Below are 27,073 nucleotides of genomic sequence, written 5' to 3'. Positions count from 1 at the left end.
GACTTTTCTGCATAATAAAGAACATTGCTAATTTTTCAATACCATTTATTATAGCTTCCTATTTATATAATAGAATAGTTCAATTTGTATCGAAAAAATTATTTTATATCATAAATACCACGATGTGTGATTTCAACCTGATGTTGTTATTTCAGAAATCTCAATGAAATATTCAAAAATTCATAGCTTATATTTATTAACCCTGCTGTTGAAAAGAATATGTTTATGTAGTCTGATCGTAGCAATATTACCTATGTGCCTCTTTTTTGAATTTTGAACTCGTGACAGAATATCAATAGAATATTTCTATGAATATCGATTTTTCTAATTGTAAAATGATGGTTGACACTGTTGGCAGAACTACATCACAAATTTGACAGATAATAGGATGAAATTTCAAATGTATCTACTTTAAACTTTTCAGCATCTAATATTCAATGTTCGATTTTCAATTTTCAACTGGTACGTTCGTGATTGATTTATCGTTCAATCGAATGCTTCTTTATCAATGATGAATTTTCAGGGTTTCAGACTTGTCGACTTGGAATTCTCTAATGAATCTCTCATGTAGTAGATATACAGGTTCCACTTGACTATCCAATTTAGTATGATTCTACCCCAACTCATTACATGAACGATGATTGATGAAGCAAATGAGGTATTGAAAGCATGTTTTATATCTCTCCTACATATCATATATAAATGTACATTTTCATCACTTCATTATCGAGAATAACTCGGGAATTTTTGGACAACTGATTACTTCATTAAAATGCGTCAAGCATATCTCTTTCCTGTTACACAATTGAAATATGATTCACAAAGACTAGTATACGTATCAATATTGTCATCAATATCTAGGTGATCTGGAGTATTTGCTAACTCTTAGGTCAATGAAAATACATTGAATATTATGCCGGGTGATTTTTTCAAGTTAAATCAAAAAAGCAATATTTTACGGAAAAACGTTTCGAATAAATAATAAATAAAAATTTCATGGTTTTGAGGAGGAAGTCCACTTATTCCAAAACTTTCCATTCCATTGGACATCGCAAAATGCGAAATTATTTGTTTTCGGTTCGAAATACTTGCTATTAATTAATAAGGCTTTATCAATTAAAAGACTATCATTTGGAATCTAGTAGAAATTTCCATCAAGTCGTCTATCTTTATGCGCAGAACGTTTTCCATTATTTCAACGCATAAATGGAGAATTTACGACTAAAATTTTATGTGAATGATTAATGAAATTCAAACTCGATTACAGAGCCATCTTTGATGATTCGAGAAAAATTGTTCGTACAAAGCTTTTGTCTTTTTTTTGCCGTACAATTCGAATCTGTTATGAAAACAGGGGTTTCCAATTGAAATTCCAAAGTACCCCTAGTATCCCCATTGAATAAATTCAATGAAAGGAGTTCTGGTGAAAGTGGACTCTCTTTCAAATCATCAATCTTTCATTCAAAACATTTTCCTGTAAGATGTTTCCTCTTCGAAATTTTTATTCAACTTGAAGAAATCAGTCAGTGTTATATTAGGCCAATTGAAAAATCCCCGGTCTGATGCACAGATGGCGGTGCTAGTATTAAATCCATATGATTTTTTTTTAAGTACCAACCTTCAAATGATACGTGTCAAAATTTGACAGAAGTCCGACCATTAGTTTGTGAGATATTGCGTTGTGAGTGTAGCTACTTTTGTTATTCGAAAAAAGATGGAAAAAAGAATTTCGTGTACTGATGAAATATTGCTTCTTGAAGGGAAAAAAAAAGAGTTGAAGCAAAATCTTGTCTTGATGAAGAGTTTTCGGGGACTGCACCTGGAAATTCAATCATCATTGATTGGTATGCTAAGTTTAAACGTGGTGAAATGAGCACCGAAGAAGGCGAATGCAATGGACGCCCAAAAGAGATGTCACCGACAAAAAATCCAAAAAGTTCACAAAATAATTTTGAATGACTGTAAAGGAAAGTTGATCGAGATAGCAGACATTGTGAAGATATCATCTGAACCTGTACATCATTCACGAATATTTGTAAATGAGAAAGCTGTGTGCAAAATGGGTATTAATGATTCTTAGCAGTGATTGAAGCTGTTTAAGTGCAATAAACCTGAATTTTTGAGTCGATATGTGACAATGGATGAAACATGGCTCCATCATTTCACACCGAAGTCCAATCGACAGTCAACTGAGTGGACTGCACACGATGAACCGAATCCAAATCGAGGAAAAACATAACGGTCAGCATGCAAGGTTATGGCATCAGTATTCTGGGATGCGCAAGGTATAATATTCCTTGATTACCTCCAAAAGGGCCAGACCACCAACAGCGATTATTATATTGCGTTATTGGATTTTTTAAAGGATGAAATCGTTGAAAAACGGTCCCATTTGAAGATAAAAAGGTGCTGTTTCATCAAGACAATGCGCCGTGTCAAAAATCTATGAAAACAATGGCAAAATTGGATGAATTGGGTTTTGAATTGCTTCTGCATCCACCGTATTCGCCAGATCTGGGCCCCAGCGACTTATTTCTTGTTCTCAGACCTCAAAAGAATGTTCGCTGGAAAGAAATTCAGCGCCAATGAAGAAGTAATCCCTGAAACTGAGTCCTATTTTGAAGCGAAAGACAAATCGTACTACAAAAATGGTATCGAAAAGTTGGAAGATCGTTATAATCGCTGTATCGCCCTCGAAGGCAACTACCTTCAATAATAAAATCGAATTTTGTCAAAAAAATATGTTTTACTATGCAAGACCGGGGACTTTTAAATTGGCCTGTTATAGTCAAATATAAATGTTTGAAGTAATGAATATAATATCAAGACGAATTTTTTGGTTTATTTTGTCCGATAATAATTTGAAACATTTTCTTTTAAACCACTCTTACATTTTCAGATTCTCTATAGAATTAAAAATCGAATCAGGTGTCCAATTTCTGTAATCTCACTAATTTATCAAGATAATTTCCGAAAGATTTTTTCCATTCAAAACTTTTACGATGATAATTTAATTGATGTTCATAATCAATTCAATATCCTATTATATTTTTCAAAAAAAAAAGTGAGTGGAAAGGAAAGATCAGTATCTATCTATAATTCTAATCTTTAAGTATAAATACCGTTATTTCCATGGTAATTCCCCAATAATCTTGCAGACATTTCTTTCCAAAGAATTAATTATTCAGCGTACAGGTTCAATTGATTGACATTTTACCCTTGAACTACTTTCCATTCAGGGATTCATTACCTTAACACAGATCTATACGTTATTGAGTCGTTCAATGGGAGGTTCAAGTCAATTTGCAGGAGAAAATTAACTAATCAAACTACTAATTCGACGCTTATGCGTCACAAGAAAAACAAATATGCATGAGGACCGAATTTAGAAGCGTCTGATTGGAGGAATTGTTTGGAAATCCTGATTGTAAATAATGTTTTACTATTTTCGTACTTTTATCTTGTTGTTCCTGATATTTAATCTGAGGATGATTCCCACAATTTGATAAGTTTTCAAAAATACGAATTTTGATTAATGCGATTTTCCAGATGATATCGAGTGAAATGACTTCTACTTATAGTATGATATGATATGAATATCTAAAAACACTTGAAAGTAGGTACCCTTGAAAATTTGATTGATTTTTCATACCTTACACATACATTGTCGCAATGTTCTAGCTCTTCTAGCTTAGGATTTTTCATTTTTTAATGATCTATTTTCAGTAGATATCCCTAGGACATTGATAATAGAGATAATTTTATGACAATCGAAAGCTCGTTCCTTGGTAACAGCCCGAAGCTCAAGGCTGAAAGCTGTTACCAAGATACGAGTTTGAGAAATTTGTCATAAAATTTTGAGAAATTTGTCAATGCCCGAAAGATATTCGGCGGAAACTTGTTTGACAAAAAAATTTATGACCTTATTCAAATTTAACTAAACAATAGATTCGTTGCCGTTCTCTTCTATAGATGATCTATTATTACCGTTGGACATAGCTAAAAAAAACATTTTTGGTTTCCGATTATAAAACGTCTATGAACTTCTAAAGTGCTCTTCAGATCATCTTTAACAGCTTAAGATTTCGTGTCTGTCTGTCTATCTGTCTGCCTTTTGGTTGGCACATACTTATAACAACCTTGATCAATTCAATTTCAATAAAATTTGATAATGGTATACAGTTGGGGCCGTAAATGGTCTCATGGGAAATGCAGCTATCCAGGTATTTCTAGTATGGATATTTGGATCAGGCTGTATTTCCATAAAAATTTCAGTTCTTTTGTTATACTTCCTCATGCACAAACGTGAAATATCCGGAATCTATATATTTCAAGCTGTAGTAGTACAATTCTGATGAAATTTGGTATGTATATTCGAGTTGAGACGTTGGAGGTTCTTTAAGAATTTGAACTTCATTGAAAATACCGTGTGCGTTGGCTATGTATGACTCAGAACTTCTTGGGAGATATTGAAATTACATGACCGAAATAGTGTGGAGTGCTGATTTTTAAGGAGAGGAAGATGATTCATAGAACAACAACAATTGGTAGACTATCAGTTTTATTTCTTAAACCGCTTCTCATTGAATTAAGTACCAACAAGGGCATCATTCAATTTATCCAATGCCGATGGTCTGTTGACATAGATAAACAATATTTGAACAAATTCCACAAGAATTGATAAAGAGAACGTACACAGAATTGAAATGTCAAAATTTAAGCTAAAGATCAAATTATTGATTTCACCATACGTTTTGAATATTTGCCCGAAGAAAACCATATTTGAATCTTTTGAACTCGCTTTTGAATATGTTTTTTGTAAGGCGTCATGAAATATTTAATGAGTACCTTTTTAACTACATGTGGAGCTCTAAAACAGAAAATAAGAGCAATCTTATAGCACATACGGATACGGAGATATTCTTCTCATTTGAAGTGTATAATGATAATTTACAACTTATATGGTGGATTTCATAAAACGTTTATCAAATCACTTCAATTTTAGTTAATTTTTGACACTTCCATAGATTTCAAATCACAATCAACGAGTTGATCGGTCAATCAAAGTTTAATGAAACCTCCGACTTTAATCTTTTAATTGATTGATAATGGACTAGTCATTGTTTTTCAAGAGTAGCATTGTTTGTTATTTTAATGGAATGGTTGATGGTCAATCCATAATTCTCAATATGTTTTTTATAAGACTGCTACAAATTATTTTCAAATGAATATATACTGGGAATATATTTGTAAATATCGTCATTTGTAGGTACTTCAAGGATAATCTCATTCTTGGTTGTTTTGTGACAGTATGTCTTCTTTCTCATAAAATCTTCACTCTCATTCGAGTGTGAATTTTATTATAAATTAATATTTACGAATCATTTTAACAATAGGTGTCGATCCATACTAAATATAATTTTTTACTCTACAATCTGCATGTTGCCAAGAACAGATATCAACATATTCTCAAATATTATCAAGGTCATGTCAGTGCTATATATTTTGAATCCACAGCGATAGCATTGATGTAAACAAATATAAAATTGACTGAATGTGAACGACTGTAACAATATGTATGGAACAGATGTCGAAACAAAATATGAATATGATACAATGTAGGTACAACGAGTATTTTGAATTGTTTGTGATAGCATGTGGAAAACAGTACGCAATTGCACCCTTGAGACCACATATATATCGAAAAACCACACAGTTATGTGGTCTTCAAGAGTTCAATTAGCGGATGAATGCATGAATACTCAAAAGTCTGTAACTTAATTTTATAAGATTATGATGTAGCTATTAGCAAGGGACTTGAAATTGTTATTCATTGTATACTTTCAGAAATCAGAATATCAACTAGGTCGGATCTATTTTTACAGAAATACATATAAGGTTTATTTTTTCAGTATTCCTCTTGAATTTTCTGATTCTGATAAAGCTATCAACACAAAATTTTGCACAAATCTGGACATGGCTATTCTGTACAAATAGGGTGTTCCATCTCAGGCGAGCCACGCCGTATATTTCTTATCCCACAGTGATTGCAAGAATTTCCCGAAACACATCGAATGATTTTGTTTGGGGGACATCTTTTGACGTATATTTGAGGCTTGAACGAGCAACCCCCTAAAAGGGGGCGCTTCAACATCTCAAATTGAATAGGGTAGAAGGGGTTGAGTGATATTTCATTTGAAAGGTCTTGGAAACATCTTTACAACAGTTTATGAAAAACGTAATTTTGATGAAGAATTTTCGACTCGGGATGATTTTAAGAAAACAAAAGTTCTAAAACTAAAGGTCCCCAAACGTTTTGTTTTCGTGATACAGGGAGTTTTTTTCGAATTTTTTTCTCATAGAACTTTCTGGTTATTTGAAAAAATGTGAAAAGAAATTTTTGCTGTATCTGTTACCGATTTCTAGAAAAAATTTCGTATATACATACAATAGTTGTGCGGTTTTCAAAACGCTCGTGAATGATGAGCGCTCAAAAGTTTCTGAGTATTTCTCGATTTTTTCCATAATACCTATCGACTGAGCAATAAAAAAAGCTTTGAAACCTTCATTAACCAGGAAAGTCTTATAAAGGAAATATGTAATAGCAATACAGAAATAATATTTACATTAATAAATTAATGCAAGCAAATAATAAAAAATAGGTGTAACATATCTAGTTAGGTATTTGAAAGAATAATTGGGAGAAACTGATCAAATAGGATATCAGATCATGATCCATCGAAAATTACATTACTGTATCAACCAAAGTTGAGTAGCAATACTAACAAATCTATTATTCTCCATTTTGCAACATACTGTTAAAATTCGCCAAATTCTTCATTTCTATAACCACACTTCGCTGTCAACTTTCTAAATTGAAATCAACGCGAGTACCTACACGATGAGATCACCAATATAAAAAAACAAACACATAAGCAAAACGAAAACGTACGAAAAACGCTATTTCTCTAGTTCTAGTTTAACGATCATTCAATTTGTTGCATGACGAGTCTTCGTCAGAGATTCCTACGGAAAAGATTATACAAATTATAAGCGCTGAGATGACTTCATGTAATTACACGAGAAAATGCCAGTAAACACCTTCAGGTCAGCCTTGAAACTTCCAACATCGGAGCCAGCAAAGATTTTGATTTGATGGAATGATTCAAACAATACGTTTCGACTCGGTTGAACGAGGAAGCAACAATGCGAATTGAGAGAATAATCCCCGATGATGTGACACCTGTTGATTCAAGACGCAAAAACAACACGTCACGAGAGGAGATGAAAAAGCGTTGTAAATAAAATGAGTGTACAACTTACCGCGAAAACGAGATTCGCCAGAAACACCAGGTATTTGACCATTCCGGTAGCGCAACCCATTTTTCCTTATTGTAAATGTTGGCACTAAAACACACAGAACAAAATCACAAGATATTACGAAATGGTCGAACAGTTATCCAACCTGTTACAGAGAACTGATCGGGTACCTTGATTCAAACTCGGTGCGAACTGAGTTAAAAGAGCAAAAGCAGGATGGGATCTAAATTTAAACTGGTTTTGCCTTTGACTCGGTTGTGTGTAGTACGACTGTACGAGAGGCAACAGGCGCAGTCGATGAATGCTAGTCAACTTTTGCCGCCGGGTTCACGTCATAGAGGACTCGGTACACGATGAACTCGTGATGTACACAATGAACAAGTTCGAAATGCCCAGTGAGATTGCGTGGGAGTGTGCCTATATCATTCTACTTCAATTGCGTTATAAGTGACATGTAATTGGGTCGATTCGTATTTTGTCGCCTTCCCCATAGCTCACTGTGTTAATTTTTATGAACAAACAAAACACGTTCTTCGTCTGAAGTAGGTATACGCAGTCGGTCAGGTCCAGATCTTTCTACGAGAACTATTTGCTTTCTATTCAACTATGTAGTAGCTTCCGAATTTTGCAAAGGTAGTGGATGGTTTGTGATCACCTTCGAGATAACTGCATATTCTCTGTGCCGGCGTTAGGGGTAAAACAGTGAAGCGACCGTTTCAAGCGCCTTTATTTGAGCGACGGCAATTCGGCCAAGTTTGCTGACCGTTTTCTCATATTTCATAATTTATTCTTAAAAATAACATAACGTTTTTACGCCTCGCTGCGTTTGTAAACATTCCCTGCAATAAAAATCTCGAAACCGTCTTTTCTAAGCCGCCTGTGTAATAAATAACACATGGCAGCTCAACCAATATAAACAGAGTTCCCTATTACTCTCATTGAAAGAGGGAAAAATCATTATGTATTTCATAAATACGAAAAACAACACTACCTTCACTTTCGAATATTAGGAAGCCGATGTTTATACACATTCAGTTTTCGAGGCAATACTGAAATATTGCATGCCCTACCGCCCTTTGTTTCTTATGGTGTAATAGGTTCCTAATCATTTTTCGATCGTACGCAGTGTTATATGAATGTGAAAATTAAAAAAAGTTATGTTGTACATAATTGATGCTTTTTCAGCAGGGGCGCCTGAATATTCTTTGCTTCGAATGCCAAAATTGCATTAAGTGCATAATTCAGTCAAATCCTAAACAGCTTTTTATAACCTTTTATGACCTATTCTACTACCTACCCAACCACCATGGAATACATCTGGTAAGAATAGTTTTACTTGGCAGCAAAGTAGTAAATTGACTGCCAGGGATGATAGTTTATAACCGAGCCTAGCCAGGCTAGGAATTCAGCCAAGGCAGTCAATCTACTTTGCTGCCGAGATAAACATATAATTTTTTCTTCGATTGTTTAAAATGATATAATATGTAGGATATTAAATTTGCAAATGATTACAATTGCCACAATCTTTCAATTTTTCCTGTAATGATAAATTAAAACGATATTTGATGAAAATCGCAATTGTTGGAATGGTTGGTTGCTATGGAAAAATCCATGATAATTATAGTTTGACAAGTTATGAAATATCTAACAGTTTTTTGGAAAAATTTCGGATATATTTATATTATGAACAGTGATAGCTACTTAGAACTTACTCCTCCAGAAATAAGAGAGGTGACAAAAAATATTGATTGTCAGAAAATGACGAATATTTCATTCGCATTGAGAATAATAACTTTGCTTTCTAGGCAGGAAAGTAGTCACTTTGGCAGGAAAAGTAATACTTTGCTGATTGATATATGTCCACACCCAGTGTCAAAAATGATTTCAAAAGCACCTTCTCGCGTTTTCAAATTCAAAGAAATTGCTGGTGGAAAGATTCCACTCCCATTGCACCCGATTGTTACAATTGTTACATTCCGATAGGGCACCTGAATTGGAGCTGCAAACTATTACGCTCAACATTTCGAACTTATTGCCCAAATTGTCAACGATTTGGATCCAGAAGAAGCGAAAAGCAGGCAGGATGCTCAAAATGAACGGAGATTTAATTTTCCGAGGCTATTTTTGAATTGAAAACCAAGAGACATACTACAAAAAACACACAACTACAAATTGTTGACAATGTATTCGATAGATTGCGTTAACTAAATAATTGTAGTCTTGTATAAACATTTATTATCAGTTTTAGATAAAAATGCGGATATAGATTTTTTTTAATATTCGGAAGATCTTACAAAATGGAGAAACTGCTTTTATTCCTGTTATCAGCATATGATTTGCCGTGAAAATTTGCGGCTGTTACTTTATTTCCATGAAAATCAATCAAAGCATTCAAATGTTATCGCAAAAAACTTATGTCTTCAGATGGCTCTAATTTGAAAAGGAAACATTTTCGTATAAATGTCTATGTTAACTTTTTTCTTATTCTAATGAGTACCTACCTACTATCACCTCCTCAAGTTTTGCCCCACAATTAGGAAACATCCTGCATACATAGTTATTAATAACAAAATATATTATATAAATAATCATTCAAAACATATAACAACTATTGGTTTATCAACAATGAATTGAACAATTGTCTACCTTGTGGTGATATCATAACTGACATTGACATTGAAAAAGGACTAATATTCTACAAATATCAAATTTGAGAATGCACTTTCTTTTTTTTTAGTCGAAACATCATCATTGAAATACCATTTTCCTATTATTACCAGATTACCAATTATTGGAATCTATAATTATTTCTATTGAACATAGAAAAGAGTAAATTGAAATGAAACACTGGAAATTCACAATCAACCCTCCCATACTTTTCATTTAAGTCACGTAAACAAAAGACGCTTCAGGGGGGCAATTATCATCTGAATTTTTCAGTTTTAATTGGTCGTTTCGCTGAAAAGACACATCTGCACCTGGCAAATGAATTAATTGCACATAAAACACAATTAGGGGAAAAGTCGAAAAATATTCAGTTCTTTGCAAACATTCGAATCTATCGTTATGAGCAGAATAATCAAAGAATCTTTCGATCCGAATTTCAAACTCCTCAAGTTGTTTGCACTTTATCCTCCAGACAAAAATTTTTGTAGCAGAAAGACGTTCAGAACTTATGCATTTACGCATCAGTTTTTTGTCACCATCGGTTTTCCTTTTTTAGGGATTTTCCAATTGATGATTCAAGATGACATGGATATGTATCGAGTTGTGGATAGTCTTTTTGTTCTTTCCCAGTTGTCTCTATTTCCCTTCAAACATCTACCATTTCTGTTATACAATGAAAGTCTAGACGCTTTGGTAAGATTTCTTGTACTTAAGCTTCAAGCTACGTAATATGTTTGATTAATGAATTATTTTTTTCTATTCAAAAGAAATACGAAAATATATTGTGTTGTGAATAGAATTTTTTATTCTAGCTAGTCATTGTAACATTTGAAAATTTGGGATTGAGTTCAGCCAATAAATTTCTGTGTAATTGCTATACATATATTGATGTGACATAATATTAGGTTCACAACTTTGCTTTCGCCGTTTTGCAAGAGATGGCTGTGGCGGTAAGTGGCAGTCGAAAAAAATAGATCGTAGATGTCATACCATGAGCTTAGGTATTTGTTAATATAACATCATCGCAATATTGGTCGATTTGTGTCTGCATCATGGAGTTGTTCTCGATTAAACATGTCAGCTTACGAGCCAAATTATCGTCATTTGTGGGAGGTTTTAATATTCTGCTTCAATATGAAGAAGTCTGCGGCTGAGGCTCATCGAATGCTCTCAAATACCTATAGCGTGACCGCTATCTGTGGAAGAACATGCCGAGAATAGTTTTAACGCTTCAAGAACGGTGGTGTTGAAGTCGAAGACCAGCGGTAGTAAAAGAGAGAAGGTTTTCGAAGATGCAGAATTGAGGGCATTACTTGATCAAGACTCATGTCAAAGGGAACAAGAATTGGCAGGATCATTGGGAGTGATGCAACAAGCCATTTCAAAACTCTTTAAAGTCATGGGAATGATTCAGAAATAAGGAAATTTGGTTCCGTACGAGTTGAAGCCGAGAGATGTTGAATGGCGTTTGTTTGCTTGTGAACAGCTGCTTGCAAGGCAACGACACATCACAAAAAGGGGTATTTTGGCAGAATTTGGTGGGACCAGCTCGGCGTAGTCTATTCAGAGTTGTTAAAATCTAGATCGTTATCGAACTCAATTAATGCATTTGAGCCGAGCATTGAAAAATAAATGGCCACAATAGAACGAGAGACACGATAAAGTGATTTTACATCATGAAAATGCTCGACCCCATGTTGCGAAAGTGGTCGAGAAATAATTGGAAACGTTGAAATGGGAAGTTCTACCTCACCGAATGTATTCTCTAGACGTCGTTCCCTCGGACAATCACTTGTTTCGATCAATGTCACACGGCCTGACTGACCAGCACTTCCGATCTTATGCAGGAGTAGCAAATTGGATCGATTCGTGAATCGTTTCAAAAGATGACCTCTTTTTTCAACGCGGGATTCGTACGTTCCCAGAAAGATGGGATAAAGCAATGGCCACCGATAGATAATACTTTGAATCGCAAATGTCCAACCAGTTTCTCACAATAAAGCCTCGAATTTCGAAAACGGCGGAAGCAAAGTCCTACACCTACATATATATTTTGATCAGCTATGTTTTCCATGTAATTTGAACGAATTTCATGCAATCATGTAATAAAAAACTCTTTCATAAATTCACTCATTCACTTAATTGTTTTTGTTGAATGTGTTTTTCACTTTCACAATGAGAAGTCCTGAATAAAAATAATGGGGATAAAAATAGACATATACAGAATAACTTCAAAGATCATCCAGATGTGTAATATTTTTACGATAAACAACAGTATGCGTTGAAGCGTGGAGTAGGCCAGCAGGAGTCCAAATAGGATCCAACACAGGACTCGATATTACGCACTTGGAACAAGCGAGAGATCAGCGGCCTTTCATTCTTGTCCAAATGTTTAATATTTTTTATGTGGTTTTTCTGGACCTCTGTAAAACTTCGCAGAAGCTAAAAAGAGCTTGAGTGATATAGGAGAACCGGTTGTGTTATTTGAAAGGCTTTGTTACTGTGTCCCATAGCCACTTCAGGCATAGCACTGTTAATTTTTTTTCAAACAATGAATGGTCGAACGGTTCCCTATAACCAGTACGAGGATCGTACTCCTCAGGGTCGGTGCGAGTAATTTTAAAGCCTGAAGCTGGAAGCAAAGAATTTTTCGGCCCCCCCTCTCAAAAGATATGAATAACAGCAGCACCTCCTGCTATGATAAAACAGAACTTCTTCCGATGAATAATATTGCAGTCGTGCATAAACAAAAATGAATTCTATTGAATGAAGAATATTGAACGCCGATATGAATTGTACGCAAGTACTATAGGTATCTGATTTTCACATTCACATGAAACTGCGAAACCATCGAAGAATGATTAAATACACCACAAGATACAAAGGGCGGTAGGACATGCAAAATTCCAGTATTGCTTCGAAAACTAATGAAGATTACAAACATGTGTTCCACTGAAACATTTGTCATAAAATAGAAATTAGTTTCGAATGCAAAATCGTAGGAATTTTTCATATGACGAATGATTAAACATTGGCTCCCAAATAATTCGAGAGCTATAAGGAGGTTTTTTTTTTTGTTTCTATGATATACATAACGAATGTATCCCTCTTTCAATGAGGGTAATATAGAATTCTGTTTATATTGGTTGGGCTACCAGGCGGCTTCCATAAAAGACGGTTTGGAAATTTTTATTGCTGAGAATGTTCACAAAAACAGCGGAGCGGAACAACCTTATGCTTAAAAATCAAGGTTGAAATATGAAAAGGCGGTCAGCAATTTTCTTCGAATTTTGAACCGAGAGTGATATCAAATGATTGATATAAACATACCTAGTAAGAGTTCGAGGACATAATCGATTAGGTCTGTATGGCTACCATGTACAGGTCTACGATAACTCTGGAACTGGCTGTGCTAGAGAATTTGCATGGTAGGTTAGGGTCCAAACATCTCAGTTAAGTTCATTAACAAGCGGAATCAGTTGGATCGTTCTGGAGTTCCAATCACATCTGAAAAATCATCAATTGAAATTCCCAGCAAATTGTGAACTCTGGAGAGTACTCGTTTACTTCATTTTTTATATTTTATCCATATTCAATAGATCTCGCATCCACCATTATCGAAAACTTCAATCATTTTTTTAACTCGGTAATGCCGTAAAGTTTTTACATATGATCTCACCATTCAAAGAGATCAAGAACTGAATTATTTCACCATTGAACCTTATTTTTATTCAATATTTATATATGTATCTTCAATTTTGATAGAGTTTTATTTCAGGTGGGAAAACTGCAGTGCGAGAGTTTTGTCAACATTTTACCCCAACAGAAGAAAATTATAGACGATTCAATCCGAATGTGCAGATTGATTTTCAAGGTTCTATTCTGGATGTGTGTGGGATGCTGCTTATTCTATACATTGAGGCCGGTTTACTTGAATATTTTAATTCCGACACAAATATGGTGGCCAGTCAAAATTGAGGCACCTGATTCGACTGCACGATACGTGGCTTGGTTTTATTGCCTATACTGTAGGTATTTTATTGCTCCTTATTGGAACAAGTGGGAAAAGAATGCTTCTTTTTACACATGTTGCATATAATATTTTTTCACGTTATGAAAAAAAAACAAGATGAAAAGCATAATGTTGAAGATCGATATATTCAATAATTACTCAGCATTAATTTACGCCCAATTAAACTCAAATTCTTCAGAAATTGGCACGATTCAATATACAATACATTCTCATTGAAACAAACTGAAGATATGAAGATAATGGATTCGAAAGTATCTAATGAAATTTATATTGTCTTATACTAGTCTTCTTCAGGTGATCATAATTCGAAAGTGTTTTATTTTTGTATTCATTACAGAACTAGTTTTTGCACTAATAGATATTTTGATTTTCATAAGAACGTAGAAAAAATATTACCAAACCTTTAATAACTGATGATATTCAAGGTGGAAACCATGGAGTCATTGCCACCTCTGCAATTGATCCATTTATATCTGGATTGATAATCCATGCAACTGGCCAAGTTAAAATTTTAAAAGATAACTTACGTTTTGCTGGTATTAGAGCTGAAAGTGAAGTATCTACATTGCCTGAAGAAAGAAGAACACTAATGAAGAAAAAGCTCATCAATGAGAAACTTCTGCAGTGTGCAAGTCATTACAACGATATAATTGAGTAAGAACTTTATTCTACACATGGCATAGCGTTCAGGGACCGTATTCTCGACAAGTGATCTTTCAAAACGTATACGTTCGTTCAGTGTTCAGAGCACTGAAAGAACGTATACGTTTTGAAAGATCACTTGTCGAGAATACGGTCCCAGTCAAGAGAGAACGGGGAAAAGGCTAGATGACAGATTTTGAAGTCTTCTTCTATAATATAGGAACAAGTCCAAAAATCCTTCTTATTTCGGCTGCAAACTTCAGTGAGAAGGCAAATTATGGCACTTTTTTTCATTTCATTTGAGGTATTATGGTGTTCGCTTATGACGCAACGCTAAGTTAAGTGTGAAGAATCTGAACCATGTGCACCACTCAAGAACAGCTAAGAATATTGCTGCTGTGGCCCGTAGTTTTGACGAAAACCAGGAATTCTGATTCCTTGCCAATTTTAGGAACAAAGCAATCCACTATACAGGGTGTCCCATAAGTGGCACGTCACAGTGACACCGGAGGGAGGTCAGCTAAAGAGGGACCTAACCAGCCTAACATGACCCCAGTAAAAGTTGCATGGTTTTCGAGTTATTACCAAATTACGTTTTTTAGTGAATTTTCACCTTTTTTAACATTGTCAGGGTCAGAATTCTGCTGGAAAGCTCTCGAAGCTTATTTTTTTTGTTGTAATGGAATCTTAAATAGTTATTTAAGATGACATGAGTATGATTCTGTCAAAAAGTTATGTAGATTTCCGTAAATTAATGGATAAATCTTGATATCAATTGCTAGCAAAACGAGAACTTCGACTTTGGACACCTGCTGTGAAAAAAAAATCCTTGAAACAAAACGAGCAAGTAACATCAAAAAATTGGGCATTTTAGACAGATTTAGAAATGGTACAATACACGAATCTTATGCCCATAAAACTAGGTATTTTCATCATTTTATCGATGCCCTACTTAACTAAGTTGAAACTAGGAACCCCGCTATCAGGTAATTTTGCCGCTTGCTATGACATTACATTTGATACCGGGCTTTGTTATTATTTGTTAAAGTCACAATAGGGAAAAAGATGGATTAGGGGAAGCGAAAAAGGAATATTATTGAAAAAAAAGGTAAATTAATTGAAAACAGACTTAACTTTCGATTATTTATTTAATTCTTAAATCTAACTTACAGTAAATGTTCAAACTGTTTCCCTCGGACTCTAATGCATAAATGACACCGTTTTATAAAATTACGATTCAATTTTCTTAAACTAATTTCCGATATGGTCCGGGCTGCGTCGAATACGCGTGCACGCAATTCTTCCTCGCTTCTTATTGGTTTTGCATACACTTTGTCCTTTAAACATCCCCAATAAAAAAATCCAGTGGATTCAAATCCGGGGATCGCGGTGGCCACAGTATGGGTCCTAATCGCCCAATTCACCTGTCGGGGAATGTGTTGCTGAGGTGCTCGCGAACCCGCCGAGCGTAGTGTGCCGGGCAGCCATCTTGCTGGAACCACATCCTCTGCCTGAGTGCCAACGGCGCGGCGCGTCTTCCAATTATCGTGGCAGGTCATTTTGAAGCATTTCCAGGTAGTTTGCCCCGTTTAAAATAGCTGGCAACTCGACCCGTCCACAAATTGATTTTGAATTGGTATTGGGACCGGTCTTCTCTTGTTTCGTGCGGGTTTTCTAGTTGCCAGCTATGGATATTATGTAAGTTGGTGTATCCGTCCCTTCTGCAGGCCGATTCATCGCTCCACAACACTTCATTGAAATAGTTGGGATTTTCTCTCCACTTTTGTATCATTTTTCGACAAAATTCAACACGCGGTGCATAATCAGTCGGCTGTAGAGTTTGTACGCGTTGAATGTGGAAGGGATGGTATTTGTTCCTGTTCAAAATTCGTTGTGCCGAGGATTTGGGGACTCCAGTACGGCGTTCAATATTTCGCACTGAAGTTCCTGGCTCCGCTCGCACTTCTTCTAAAACGACGTTGTCGTCAATCGTTCGAGGTCTTCCAGATCGGCTATTCGTCCCTGGTAGTCTGCCCTCGCGATAAGCATTTACAGTTCTCAAAATGACTTCGTAGTTGGTAGGATTACGATTCGGATATCGTTCCAAGTACAACCTTGCAGCCAATCTTGCATTGTAACTCACATTGCCTCGATTTGAAACACGCCTGGTTTCGCCGTAGATTGAGTGCATGTCAGCGTACTCACTATGAGTAAACTTGTGATTCGCCATGGTTGCATACACAAATCAGTGTCCGATAGAGTGCCGAGTTGTCACTTTATTCCACAAATAAAGAGTAAATCAGAGTCCAGAGAAATGCCAAGTCGATTTTAGTTAAGGAACACACGAAAACAGAGACACGGAGAACACGGGGATCGCACGAAACGCAAGGTAACGAACTGATTTGGTTTGCAGGGCCATCGCTGCTCGTGCTACATGATCGAACAAAGCACTCTATCCATCCCTTTCTTTACCAAGTAGATAAAGAGAGACAGAACAAGTCTCTCTCTAGGGACGGCTAGCGAGGAGCATAGTTTTAAATTAGTTACATAGGGCATCGGTAAAATGATGAAAATACCTAGTTTTATGGGCATAAGATTCGTGTATTGTACCATTTCTAAATCTGTCTAAAATGCCCAATTTTTTGATGTTACTTGCTCGTTTTGTTGCAAGGATTTTTTTTTCACAGCAGGTGTCCAAAGTCGAAGTTCTCGTTTTGCTAGCAATTGAAATCAAGATTTATCCATTAATTTACGGAAATCCACATAACTTTTTGACAGAATCATACTCATGTCATCTTAAATAACTATTTAAGATTCCATTACAACAAAAAAAATAAGCTTCTAGAGCTTTCCAGCAGAATTCTGACCCTGACAATGTTAAAAAAGGTGAAAATTCACTAAAAAACGTAATTTGGTAATAACTCGAAAACCATGCAACTTTTACTGGGGTCATGTTAGGCTGGTTAGGTCCCTCTTTAGCTGACCTACCTCCGGTGTCACTGTGACGTGCCACTTATGGGACACCCTGTAGACATTACATTATGCATTATTCTGCATAAAGACTAAAGTCTTAACCTTAAGGTTTTCAAAGATCAGACAACATAAGGACTCAAGCCGGTCGATCACCACCAATGACGTATCTTCGCTGATTGAGTCCTTGAAATGCATCAAAATGATTCTCATCGAAAAATCATCTCCAATGATTAGGCTCATTTTCACCCCGAAGGCTGAGTTAATAAGCAAAATTGTCGCCTTTGGGGCTAAAAATGATGATTGCTGTAAGGTCTCTCCATCAACCTCTAAATGTTAAATGCAGTTTTTGGGCTGGTGGTGAGATTGTACCTCACTCATTCGAAAATGAGACTGGTGCAACTGTTACGGTGAAAATATTGAGCTACCGAGCTACAATAAATGATTTGTCATAGCCTGAATTGGAAGATATTGATGTGGAGGATGTTACTTTTTAATAAGACGGCTCTATGTGCCACAAAAGCAATGAAATAATCCCAACTTTCCGAGAAAAGTTTCCTGGCTACGTTAGTTTTCGAAGAGGTCGAAATTGGCAACTGAGATCTTGTGGTTTAACTCTTTCAAACTTTTTTTCAGGCTACGTGAAAGAAAAGAGGTCTATGACAATTCCCCAGAATGGATTCAAGACCGTTAAGATGAAATTCGTGAAGTTATCAAGAATATACAGCGACAAATATGCGAATTGGTCATAGAAATTACATGAAAAAGATATGGTGCTAAAACCGTAGCCGTAGCCATTGATTTGTCTCAAAATATACTCATTTTTTTCCAAAATACAAATGGAACCTCTTATTTGAAAACACTCTACTACCTATATCTATGGATTACAATAAAAATGACGTCTTTCGTTCTGATTGGTATTTCAGATAACAAAGATGATTTCATATTCATATTTCATTGAAAATCTTTCCCATCTCATCAATGTTTGAATCAAAATAGAGTATTTCTTGAGAATCCTCTTTATACATGTTATTTTCCACGAAGACCATTAGTTCTGGGATTCTTCAATATGTGCTGCCATCTAGCCTATTCAATTCACCAATTCATACGCTTCAAAATATTGCTGAAATATTTTTCATCGATAAATTAGTGTAACTACACCTAAAGCAAAAAATCTTGTCGAACAACTATTGCAATTTATGTTACATTGACCATTTCTGTGTAGGTACTTTTCTTCATGCTGAATTGAAAAAACTTTTAATATTTTTATATTCATTTCAGATTCAGCAAAGGTATACAGCATCTTCTATCAACTGCAGTTTTTATTCAAATTGGTGGAAGCAGTGTTGTTATTTGTATGATGTGTTACAGTTTAACATTGGTATAATTTATTTAGAAGAAATTTTTGCAATATTACTAATTTGATATGAATTTTAGGTGGACCTGTATTCAGTGACTGGTATATCGTTCACTGTTTATATTGCTTCTATGCTTGTTCAAATCTTTGTTTATTGCTTCTTTGGGAATGATTTGATAGTAGAGGTAATTTTGTTCTCTTTAAATCTACTTTTCAAGGAATGTGGAAACTTACCTGAATTATCTTGGACTTGGATCTCAATTTATTTCTTATCTACATGAGAGATGTGGTTTATTTCAAACAGTAAAGTTTTTCCTGTTTTTCCTAGATAGGTTAATTTTTATTTGCTCCCTTGTGATAGCGAAATGTTATTTTTTGTAAATGTTTAAACTGATGAGTCGATAGAGATTATGTAGGTAGAATGATAATTTCAAGTCTCAAATTCATGTTAATCGCTCAACCAATAACAAATAATATCAGGATGAATAATAATCAAGAAGAATGTAAAAAAAATAAGTACTCAACATTTCAGAGACTACAAAATAGTTGAGATTTTAGTGATGAGGGATGGCAGATCCAATCAAGATGAAATTTTGAATTTTTCAGAGCTGGTTCATTTATTCCCTCATTGCGCCCTTGAAGACCACAAAACTGGACTCGTATATGTGCTTTCCAAGGGCGCAAATGGCGTATGAATGAATGAAAAAAGCTTCCAGAACCCTCTGAATTCACAAGAACTTTTTTTTTCAATAATTTTTCAATAAATTGTGTTCATATCGCCAAGTCAACTGAACTTTTGATTTTGCAGAGTAATGGGATAACCGAAGCCATATATATGAGCGATTGGTATACCTATGATAGTTCTTCAAAAAAAATTCTGATTTTGATCATGGAACGAGCAAAGAAACCTCTTGTTCAAAGTGCGGGAAACGTTTCTGTCCTCTCACTGCAACTCTTCGTTATGGTAAATTTTCGAAAGCTTCACTTTTCGTTATGTAATAAGTTGAATTGCAGGTATTGAAGCATGCTTATTCCCTAATGGCGGTACTCCAATCTCTATAAAAAATAAACATGGACAAATCTTTGTGTACATTTCAAATGATTAAAATCATGGAAGCACCAACTGATTAATTTTTCTTTATTACAATATATTTTTGTTGAATATAACGAATATTAAAGCATCACCTTTATACATTTCTCAATAAATGGAGAGTTTTTGATTTATTGATACCTATGCAAAAATTATATAAAGTGGAAGAAATAAATTCTATCAATTTTCATATATTAAACTTTTCAAGATATCACTAAATATTACCAACAAAATTTACAAAATTCACATGATGCAACAATGTTAATGTGAATTGGAAATATCCATTAACGCCACCTATGTGTTTCAACTGGAAACAATTCCAGTTTCACTCAGGTTCCTAGACATACGATCCCAATCCTCTTCCTTCTACACATATAGTGTTTCACTTTTGAGTCGTATGAGATTTATTCACCTCCTTTAAAATGTTGAGTTTATGGTTTGAAATGTGCAGATTCAAATAATCGAATAAGGAATCTGTACGCTACTCCAAGATATTTATTCGGAAACTATTAAGGTTTCATATAATTTTCTACAGTACATAATAGATTACTGTACAATAATATTGATTATTTTGGAAATTTGATCTAATCGCAAAAATATTGATTTCAACAAGAGCCTAGGAACATCTTAATTCACGTTTGGTTTTCTCACCTTTTTCATTCGATCTTTGGAGTATTCATTATCAAAAAAATTACATTCATTTTGATAAAATTCAAGACTAATTCAATTCCATAGTGCCAACAGCTAAAAAAAAACGCCATCATTCAGTAGTTTTACAACAGAATACATAATGTTTCAAAAATTAACATATTAACATTATCATTTCTTCACGATGTCTAAATTTTCAGAAATTTTGGCCGAAAATGAACTCAAGCAGAATTTTCTCCTAATTGCTGAAAAACACTCCACAAAAACAATTATGTCCGTCCGGCTGATCGTCCGTCAACACGATTACTCTCGAATGGAAGATCTTTGAAATTTTTAGTGTAGTTGCGAATTTCGCATTTGAATATGACAGTTCAAATGTTGTCCTCATGATGATTTCAAAGTGTCTATTCAGAAAAAAGATAAATTTAGATGTAAAATAACAATTTGAAATCTTGTTCAAAATCGCATGAGGATTATATCCATGCTTGGGAGGTTTGATTCTTCCCTTTTTGATATTTGATATGCACTGTGTCCGTAAAGTATGGAATATGGAACAAATTCATTTTCAGCTAAACAGACCATTTTAAGAATCAATCCTGAAAAACGTCGATTTTTTATTTGAATTTACCGTATTTTGAAATAATAATCTAATAAACATGGTGCATTACTTTCGAGTAATGACGTCACCGTCATTTTTTTAAATGGAACACTCCCATTTAGTCTCAATTTTCCGATTAATCTGGCTGAGCTGATTCCAAAAATGTATCACATGTTGATTCCAATTGGTACAGGGTGAACAAAAATACAATAGGTTTGTGTGTGCTCATAAAGTAACGCGTAACATTCTTTATTAGTTGAATTAACAATATTATTAAAAATACTTATTGTCTAGCGGCAATAAACAAATAATGACATTTCACAAAAAACTAGACGACTATGTTTTTTTAAATTGATAACAAATATTTTCTTTCATATTCTGCCTGCTAGACCACGAGTACCAAACATGTTTGGAAACAGCTCATTTTTATCAATCTTAAAATGTAACAATAGTTTACATTTTTAGATTGATAAAAAAGCTGTTTCCAAACATGTTTGGTACTCGTGGTCTAGCAGGGTGTTACATTCAAACCAATTGCCGCTAGACAATAAGTGTTTTCGATAATATTGTTAATTTAACTAGGTAATGAAGAATGTTACGCATTACTTTATCAGCACACACATAACTATTGTATTTTTGTCCACCCTGTACCAATTGGAATCAACATGTGATACATTTTTGGAATCAGCTCAGCTAGCGTCATCGGAAAATTGAGACAAAATGGGGGTGTTCCATTCAAAAAGAATGACGGTGACGTCATTAGTCGAAAGTAATTCACTCTGTATATCAGATTATTATTTTAAAATATGGTAAATTTTAATCAAAAATCGACCTGTTTCAGGGTTATTTCTTAAAATGGCCTGTTTAGCTAAAAATGAATTTGTTTCATACTTTACGTACACAGTGTATGTATTCCATTACAAATCAGCACCAAATCATATTATTGATTATCATTAGGTCATTCTTCATTCAAATTCAAAGAAGCACCGTTTTGTTGAGAATAAACGTCATCATCAATATCTTTCAATTTTGGTCTTAAAAAAATCATTCATCATAGCTCCAATCACACCACCAGCCTGAAAACCGCACCAAACAGTGACACGTTGAGGATGAAGAGATTTTTCAACAATCATTATTGGATTTCCAAGCCCTAAATGCGAAAATTCTGCTGATTAACTTAACCTTTGGGGTAAGAAAAGGCCTCATACCAGAAGATTATATTTTCATGAAAATCATTTTGATGCATTTTAAGGAACCTATCAGCAAAGATACGACATTGGTTGTGATCGACTGACTTGAGTTCTTGAAAACCTGGGTTTAGGTCAACATTATGGGCTAAAGCAGCAATATTTTCTCTTTTTTTGAGCGACCATTTTTGTAGTGAACTTTAAAAATTTCAATACGTTGTTGAAGCATGTATCGTTCCATTTTTAGCAGTTGTGTAGTTATATTTGTCAAATGTTTAGAGATGATAGCTTCAGAAATGATAGTTGCCAAAATAGCGTGTTATTCGAAATGAAATCTCTCTTTTGGAAAACCTTTTAAATGTAAAATAATCAGTCGAATCTTTCTAGATGATTTCATCAGAACTCCTTATCTAGATTAAATCACTGACAAAATGACATCATAATGAATCAAATAATATATTACAACAGTTCTGTGGCCTCCAATGGGTGCATGAATGAACAAGCACTCGAAAGAGTTTTATAAGCCAATATATTTTTGAAAATGAAACACATTATTACAAAAATAGAATTTAATGACAGCAATTAAGCATCATACATCATCTCAGGATTGGTCGGTAATACAAAGGATATACATATATAAACAATAGTGATTTACGCATCAAGGACGTAAGGACGAAAAACTGTCTATTATAGTCGAGGCTTGAAATTGGTAGCTGAGCCCCATAGCTAGCAATCAAGCGAGACCATAGACAGTTTTCCGCCGAAGTGCATATCACATTTTTTCGTAGACCTCACCTCATATACTTTTTTTGGAAGAAGACACTCACCAGTTTGATGACCTCGAACACGTACCTGTTCGAAATGAAGACTCGATCATGATTTTGATGGATATAAACAATATGTACTCTGATTTCAAGTGTAACAACTATACAGAGTGGCCACTTTTTTAATGGGATTGTATTGGTAACTTTTAAACCATAAGAGTTAGAAGGTCGGTCAAATGGAGAAAAAGTTGCATGCATAGAAGCATTATCAAGCAGTTCAAACAAATCGAGATTATCAGGGCCGGTTATTGAGATATCATTAGAAAAGTAAATTCTGTCATTTTGATTTTCCTTTTTTTCCCACTTCATTTCAAATATTATGAAAAAATGTTACAGGAATTTTTTATTCTACATTAAATTGTCCTCAATTTAAAGTAATCAGCTTTCGTATGCAACGTTTCGTACTCTTTTGGCCACCCTCAACCTCATTTTTTTCAATACGGACCTGCATATTTTATGACACTTTTCGAAATAACTTTTAACGCTGAATTCAACGATATATCATACAATGTTATTCAAAGTCGATTTTCAGGTGATTTTGACCCTTATCCAATTTTCTTTGGGTCGGATCTGTATTACATTTAGGTACCTTTAGTTTAATTAACAACAAGCAATACATTTCGATAAGAAAATCAACTTACCCATCTTGAACTAAATGGAACATATGAGAATCAAAGCAAGAAAGCATTAATAATTATTTACATATTTCAATTCATAATAATTAAACGAAAGTATCCTCTAATGAAAAAAAAAAAATCAAATGATTATTCGAAAGTGAATGAAAATTAATGAAGTAAGTGTTCGAAATGTTCACCATTTTGTAAAATGCACTTTACGTTTCTGGAACCCATACTTCTTATACATTTGCTTGTTTCGTCTCCTTGAATACTTTCCAATACATTCTCAATCTTCTCGCAAAGAATCACTATTGTTGGATTTGTCGTTTGTTCCATTGAAACAAATTACAGAATCGAGCTTTATTTTGAGATCATTACGATATATTTTTTGCAAGGCTTGGTATTCAAATTTAAAATCATTGTATTCGCGTCTCTTGACTATTTCATTAACAGCAGTTTTCGATAAATTCCATTCACTGGCCACAGTTCTCGATTTTGTTTTCTGGGTTCAATTGAATTTGGGTCAGAACATTGATATCGTTGATAGACTTGTTTTTTCTTACATACACACCAGTAAATTTGGATAAGTGTCAAAATCGCCTGAAAATCAACTTTGAATGACATTGTATGATATATCGTTGAATTCAGCGTTAAAAGTTATTTTGAAAAGTGTCATCAAATATGCAGGTCCGTATTGAAAAAACGAGGTTGAGGGTGACCCAGAGAGAACGAAACGTTGGATACGAAATCTGATTACTTCAAATTGAGGATAATTTACTGTCGAGTAAAAAATTCCTGTAACATTTTTTGATGATATTTGAATTAAGGTGGGGAAAAAAGAAATTTCAAAATGACATAATTTACTTTTCTTATGATATCTCAATAACCGTCTCTGATGATTTGTTTGAACTGCTTGAGTGCTTGAATGCTTCTATGCATGCAACTTTTTCTCCATTTGACCGACCTTCTAACTCTTATGGTTTCAAAGTTACCAATACAATCCCATTAAAAAAGTGGCCCGCATCATAGTAACCGCTGCAGACGAAAAGTGTTTGCAGACGAAAAATACTTGCTTTCCATAAAAGTCGATTTTTCAGTCCGAATCAGGACGTAAAATATCACTTTCTTTAGAGGTCGACGAAAAACATATTTATTATATCTGAATAAACAAAGTCTACTGATTGGTTGTACTTTTTTCACTGGGGGATGGGGTTCTATCGATGAAATCAAGAGTCTGCATCCTATTCTGATCGTCGATGACTTCGTTCTCCTCTTTCTCTGTTATTTTTAGCAAAGGTCCACTACTCGAGTGCGGTTTACCCTTAGCTTCATTGAGTGAATCGTGATTTTCGGTTTTAGCAGGAGCATGACAATCTGATTCTTGTAATTTACTCGAGCAACCAGCAGGAATTTCCTTTGCAGGAATTTTCTTTGCAGGCATTTCCTTTGCAGGGGGTGCCCAAGAAATCGGATCTGATAAGTTCATTGCGTGCTCCAGTTCTCTTTCCCAAGCCGCTTCCTTTTCCTCTCTTAGTTTTTTGGCCATTTCTTGGTACCTGTTAAATACTTTGAAATCTGGGATGTATGCTAGGGGTGAATCCAGCGGTGATTCTGAATCCTACAGAAACAAAATGAAGTTAGATTATTGTTGGCAACGAAAAAAATTCAATGTATTGATAAAATCGGTCGAGTTTTTCTAAGACAACCGCGAACATACAGACAGACATACATTTAAGGTGTGTGCATCTATTTTATTTTTTAACTTTAAGCTTTTTGTTTATTTTTGCCGTTCATAAACCTCTAGCTAATGCCAAGGAAAAATTTCATTCAACTAGAGTATGGGGCAGTGTATTGATATTAATAACATAATTTATCTCATGAAGTCTTTTTGATTTAGAGTCCAACGAAGTTGGTAAAAATATTCTTTTTTGAAATTCACTTATGTTTCAATGAATTGTGCTTGTTTTTGTGCTGAAAACGAATACATAGAGATTTGATGAGTAGTGGCTGCGCTTTTGCAGGAAGGACGGAACTGCTTGGGACAACCAACCAAAGTCACCACGTTCCGGTATAGTGATGAAAGGTGTATATGGCAGGGATACCATAAGTGGTCCCGGGATGACTCGCAATCCTCTGAAAGAGAGCGCACCTAGAAAATTTTATGAGAACGCCCCTCCAATGAGTTTTCAATAGTATTTTAGTTCAATTATTCGGTGTACAACTTTGCTTCCGCCGTTTTGCAACAAATGGCTGTTTCGGTAAGTAGTAATCGAAATGAATAGAGCGTAGATGTCATACAATAAGCTAGGGTATTTGTAAACATAACGCCATCGAAGTATAAGTCGATTTGTGTCTGCATTATAAATTTATTCTCGATTAAACATGTCAGCGTACCAGCCGAATTCTCATCATTTGCGAAAAGTTTTAATTTTCTGCTTTAATATAAAGCAATCTACGGCTAAGGCTCATCGAACGCTCTCAAATACCTATGGTGAGGCCGCTATTAGTGAAAGAACGTGCCGATAATGGTTTCACGCTTCAAGAATGGTGAATTTAAAGTCGAAGACCAGCATGACGGTGGAAGAGAGGAGGTTTTCGAAGATGCATAATTGGAGGAATTAATTGATCAAGACTCGTGTCAAACGCAACAAGAATTGGAAGGACCATTGGGAGTGACGCAACTAGGCATTTCAAAAAGCCCGAAAGTCATGGGAATGATTCAAAAACAAGAAAATTGGGTGCCGTACGAGTTAAAAACAAGATATGTTGACCGACTGAAACAATCACAGGCGATCGTTATCGAATGCAATTAATGCGTTTCAGCCGAGCTAAGAGACATGATAAAGTGATTTTAAAGCATGAAAATGCTTGACCTTTTGTAGTGAAAGTGGTCAAGACATACTTGGAAACGTTGAAGTGGGAAGTCCTACTCCACCCGCTTTATTCTTCAGACGTTGCTTCCTCGGACTATCATTTGTTTCGATCAATGGCACACGGCCTGGCTGACCAGCACTTCCGGTTTTATGAAAAAGTGAAAAAATGGATCGATTCGTGGATCGCTCCAAAAGATGACCAGATTTCTCAATGCGAGATTCGTACGCTGCCCGAAAGATTGGTGAA

General features: G+C 34.9%; 3 protein-coding genes across 6 annotated transcripts in view; 1 reads left to right on the top strand and 2 right to left on the bottom strand.

Annotated features, from left to right (window-relative positions):
• LOC123680205 (CD63 antigen-like) overlaps positions 1-7,700 on the bottom strand; it is a 30,610-nt gene extending 22,910 nt beyond the window's left edge. Inside the window, exons 1-2 of one of the 2 annotated variants that reach the window (XM_045617993.1) lie at positions 7,491-7,700; positions 7,324-7,407 (exon numbers count right to left, since the gene is read on the bottom strand). In XM_045617993.1, the coding sequence (XP_045473949.1) occupies positions 7,324-7,383 (60 nt within the window). In that variant the 5' untranslated portion in view covers positions 7,384-7,407; positions 7,491-7,700. Of the gene's footprint in view, positions 1-7,323; positions 7,408-7,465 lie in introns of both variants that reach the window. The other variant, XM_045617992.1, reaches the window with a different exon arrangement.
• Positions 381-20,108, top strand: LOC123680204 (odorant receptor Or1-like). 2 transcript variants are annotated; one of them, XM_045617990.1, is made up of 8 exons: positions 381-462; positions 524-658; positions 13,766-14,015; positions 14,446-14,674; positions 18,914-19,013; positions 19,070-19,174; positions 19,798-19,953; positions 20,004-20,108. In XM_045617990.1, exons 2-8 carry the CDS (start codon positions 638-640, stop codon positions 20,049-20,051), a joined length of 909 nt encoding a protein of 302 aa, XP_045473946.1. In that variant the 5' UTR covers positions 381-462; positions 524-637; the 3' UTR covers positions 20,052-20,108. The 2 variants fall into 2 exon arrangements, with proteins under 2 accessions (XP_045473946.1, XP_045473947.1); XM_045617991.1 differs by lacking the exons at positions 381-462; positions 524-658 and adding an exon at positions 7,732-7,862.
• Positions 20,109-24,862: 4,754 nt separating this feature from the next.
• LOC123680400 (serine/threonine-protein kinase 32A) overlaps positions 24,863-27,073 on the bottom strand; it is a 160,377-nt gene continuing 158,166 nt past the window's right edge. For both annotated transcript variants that reach the window (XM_045618283.1, XM_045618285.1), the window contains exon 11: positions 24,863-25,571. In XM_045618283.1, coding sequence (XP_045474239.1) covers positions 25,128-25,571 — 444 coding nt within the window. In that variant the 3' untranslated portion in view covers positions 24,863-25,127. The remainder of the gene's footprint in view (positions 25,572-27,073) is intronic.

This window comes from Harmonia axyridis, chromosome 5 (genome assembly GCF_914767665.1).
Source record: "Harmonia axyridis chromosome 5, icHarAxyr1.1, whole genome shotgun sequence".
NCBI lineage: Eukaryota > Metazoa > Arthropoda > Insecta > Coleoptera > Coccinellidae > Harmonia > Harmonia axyridis.
This window is presented reverse-complemented; position numbering and strand designations above follow the sequence as displayed.

Bases quoted from the DNA above. Each gene is read 5' to 3' on its own strand.
- LOC123680204 (XM_045617990.1), top strand. From the start codon at position 638: ATGATTGATGAAGCAAATGAG. The intron at 14,675-18,913 runs GTAAGAACTTTA...TATTCATTTCAG, and splicing joins CATTACAACGATATAATTGA to ATTCAGCAAAGGTATACAGC. The intron at 19,014-19,069 runs GTATAATTTATT...TATGAATTTTAG, and splicing joins TGTGTTACAGTTTAACATTG to GTGGACCTGTATTCAGTGAC.